This window comes from Octodon degus, unplaced genomic scaffold, assembly GCF_000260255.1.
Source record: "Octodon degus isolate 3935 unplaced genomic scaffold, OctDeg1.0 scaffold00434, whole genome shotgun sequence".
NCBI lineage: Eukaryota > Metazoa > Chordata > Mammalia > Rodentia > Octodontidae > Octodon > Octodon degus.
Window position 1 is genome coordinate 18663 of NW_004525010.1, and position 2672 is coordinate 21334.

A 2672-nucleotide genomic window follows, 5' to 3' on the forward strand; every position below is an offset into this window, starting at 1 on the left:
TTGAACCGCGGTCCCTGATGCTTTTGCTAAGCTTGTTCCAAGTAGGTGCTTTAGACCACTGAGCCATCTCTCCAGCCCAAGTGTCCTATCTCTTTACAGTAAGCACATTGATTGGGCTCTAACAGAAGGCGGCGTGGCTTTTTCTCATCTGTGTTTCCCTGAACTACTGTGGCCAAGATCTTAGTTAATTCCTTATTTCGCCTTCGTTCTCTTTCCTTTTCCCTCATCATTTCTCTTTCTTTCTTTTTTTTTTTTCTCACCTCTTTTTCCTCCTCTGTCTCTCTTTTATAAAACACTTTCTCTGCTTCCTTTACTGTCTCTAAGGGTTGCGGTTTGTAACCCATCTAAACGTTGAAGTTTCTTTCTGTTGTCTAGGGCTGACTGGGTTATAAAAGTCATAGCAATGGATCCTCTTAACCCTTCATCCTGAGGATCGAAGGGAGTATATCTATGATAAGCCTCCATTATTCTTTCTAGAAATGCCAAGGGTGACTCATCGGGGCCCTGATTAATTTCTCTTACCTTAGCCAAATTAGTAGGCCATCGTGCGGCCACCTTGAGACCCGCCATGAGAGTCTGGCGATAGATGGACAAATGCTCCCTACCTTCAGGGGTGTTTGGGTCCCAGTCAGGGTGGTGCAGGGGGAAGGCATCATCAATGAGATTAGGCATCTGGGTAGGTATTCCACCGGGTCCAGGAACCAATTTCCTGGCTTCTGTGAGGATTCTTTCCCTTTCCTCTTGAGTGAACAGAGTACTCAACAACTGGTGACAATCATCCCAAGTGGGTTGGTGAGAGTACATGAGCGACTCCAGTAGTGCGGTCAACCTGGAAAAGTCTTCAGAAAAAGGGGGATTGTTATTTTTCCAGTTATACAGATCTGAAGTAGAGAAAGGCCACCATTGAAGTGTTGGTATTTCCCCTCCATGACCGTTGTCTATCATTGGTCCGTAGGACCAGAGGGGTAGAGTAGCAACCACATCTTGGGGACTTTTTGCTCGTTTGCTTAGGGCTCCATGAGTTCCCTGGGCTGGTCCACCATCGTCATCTGATGAAGAGGATTCTGAAGAGGCAGGTTGGGCCTGAGGAGAGGTAACCGGAGGAGGAGGAGGAGGAGGAGGAGGAGGAGCGTGCACATATAGAGGAGGGGGAGGAGGAGTTTCTAGATCGAATTGAATCAGATCTGTTTGAGATTCAGGTAGGACAGTTGGTGGTAAGGGTGGATAGAGGCCAGGAGGTGAGGATTGGGCCTTAACTGGCAAAATGGTAGTCAGCCGAGGTGGAGCTGGAGGGAGAAAAGGTCTTACCCATTCCGGAGGATTTTCACAAAGATCTTGCCAAACTAGAATATATGATTGTTGGTCAGGGTGGCCATAGCAGTTGGCCTGGAAGATTACGGTTTTTACTGCTTGAATCACAGATGGGTGAAAAGATCCCTCTGGAGGCCATCCCACCTGGAAGGAGGGCCACTCTGATGAACAGAGAGTTTGCCATTTCCCTTTCTTAACAGTCAGAGAAAGATTATGTGTTAATCTCCTACCAATGACCTTGGGTAAGGTCGAGAGGAGCAGATGTTATTTGTCCCATGTTATCAAAATAACCGATGTCCCACAGAACTCCAAAGGGACAGAGGCAGGCAAAAACAGTGTAGGCTGCTGCAAACAAATAAACAGGGACACGTGAAGGATGTCGGCAGGAGGGGGATCCTACTGATGAGAGAGAAGTCATTAACAATGAAAATGCTGCAGGTGCTGTAGGAGGAGAAAAAGGCAGTTATGGCACCGGACATATGAGCACGGACAACATTGAACATTAAAACATAGTCAAAACATAAATTCTATTGGCCACACAAGAGTCTTCTGTTCAGAAGACCAATAAATGGATCCTGGGTTACCCCAGGGATCCAGAACCACACTGAGGCGTCCCTCAGCTGAGTGGCTTGCAGCCTCTTGGCACATCTGCCAGCTGCAGGCAATGGGAGCTTACGTGCCTCGTTGCCAGCCACAGCCAATAATCGCACAAACGCCCGAAGGCCAAATGGTGTAGAAACACCCAAAGAGAGGAAATAAATTATAACTGAGTGCTCCTAACTTGAGAACGAAATGAAACCACAAGAGATGTTAAGACAGAAAACAAAGTTATATGGCCGTACTTACCCTGAGAGATCTGGCGGCTGTTGGGGCCTCCCACCACGGAGACAATCCCAGATGAGCCCCCAAATGTTAGGGTCGAGTCGCCGTGAAGGAAGACCCCAAGAGTAGGACTCTCATGTAAATCACAAAGGGAAAGCTTTACTATCCACGTGTACGCAGGGCGGCCTGAACACACAGGAACAGAGCACGCCTTGAGCATGGCAGGCACAGTTTTTAAAGACAAAACCCACAATATGGGGAGGGAGCAAGCAAGGTACAGAAGCAGATCGCATTGGTTAGTTTAGGTAGACCTTTACAATAATTGGTGGGTTTGAGAATATATGACTTTTAAAGGAAATTAAGAAGGGGTAGGTAAAGGGTAACTATGAACTAATTTTATGAATCAACTCTGTGGTTTTGGTGGTATTTCAAGCACGAGTGGGTTCAATTGAACATTGTGACTTATAACAATGTCCTAAGCCTGGAGGTAATGTTCTTTGAAGTTTTGCCCGGGGCTTTGTTTTTTTTTTTTTTTTTTT

At 46.5% G+C, this 2672-nt stretch overlaps 1 protein-coding gene across 1 annotated transcript in view; it reads right to left on the minus strand.

The window, feature by feature from the left end:
* The window catches only part of LOC105741322, a 5852-nt gene extending 3499 nt beyond the window's left edge, over positions 1 to 2353 (minus strand). The window contains 3 exon segments of the mRNA XM_012513308.2: positions 68 to 315; positions 317 to 1286; positions 2158 to 2353. Coding sequence (XP_012368762.2) covers positions 68 to 315; positions 317 to 1286; positions 2158 to 2353 — 1414 coding nt within the window.
* Between the last annotated feature and the right edge of the window lie 319 nt (positions 2354 to 2672).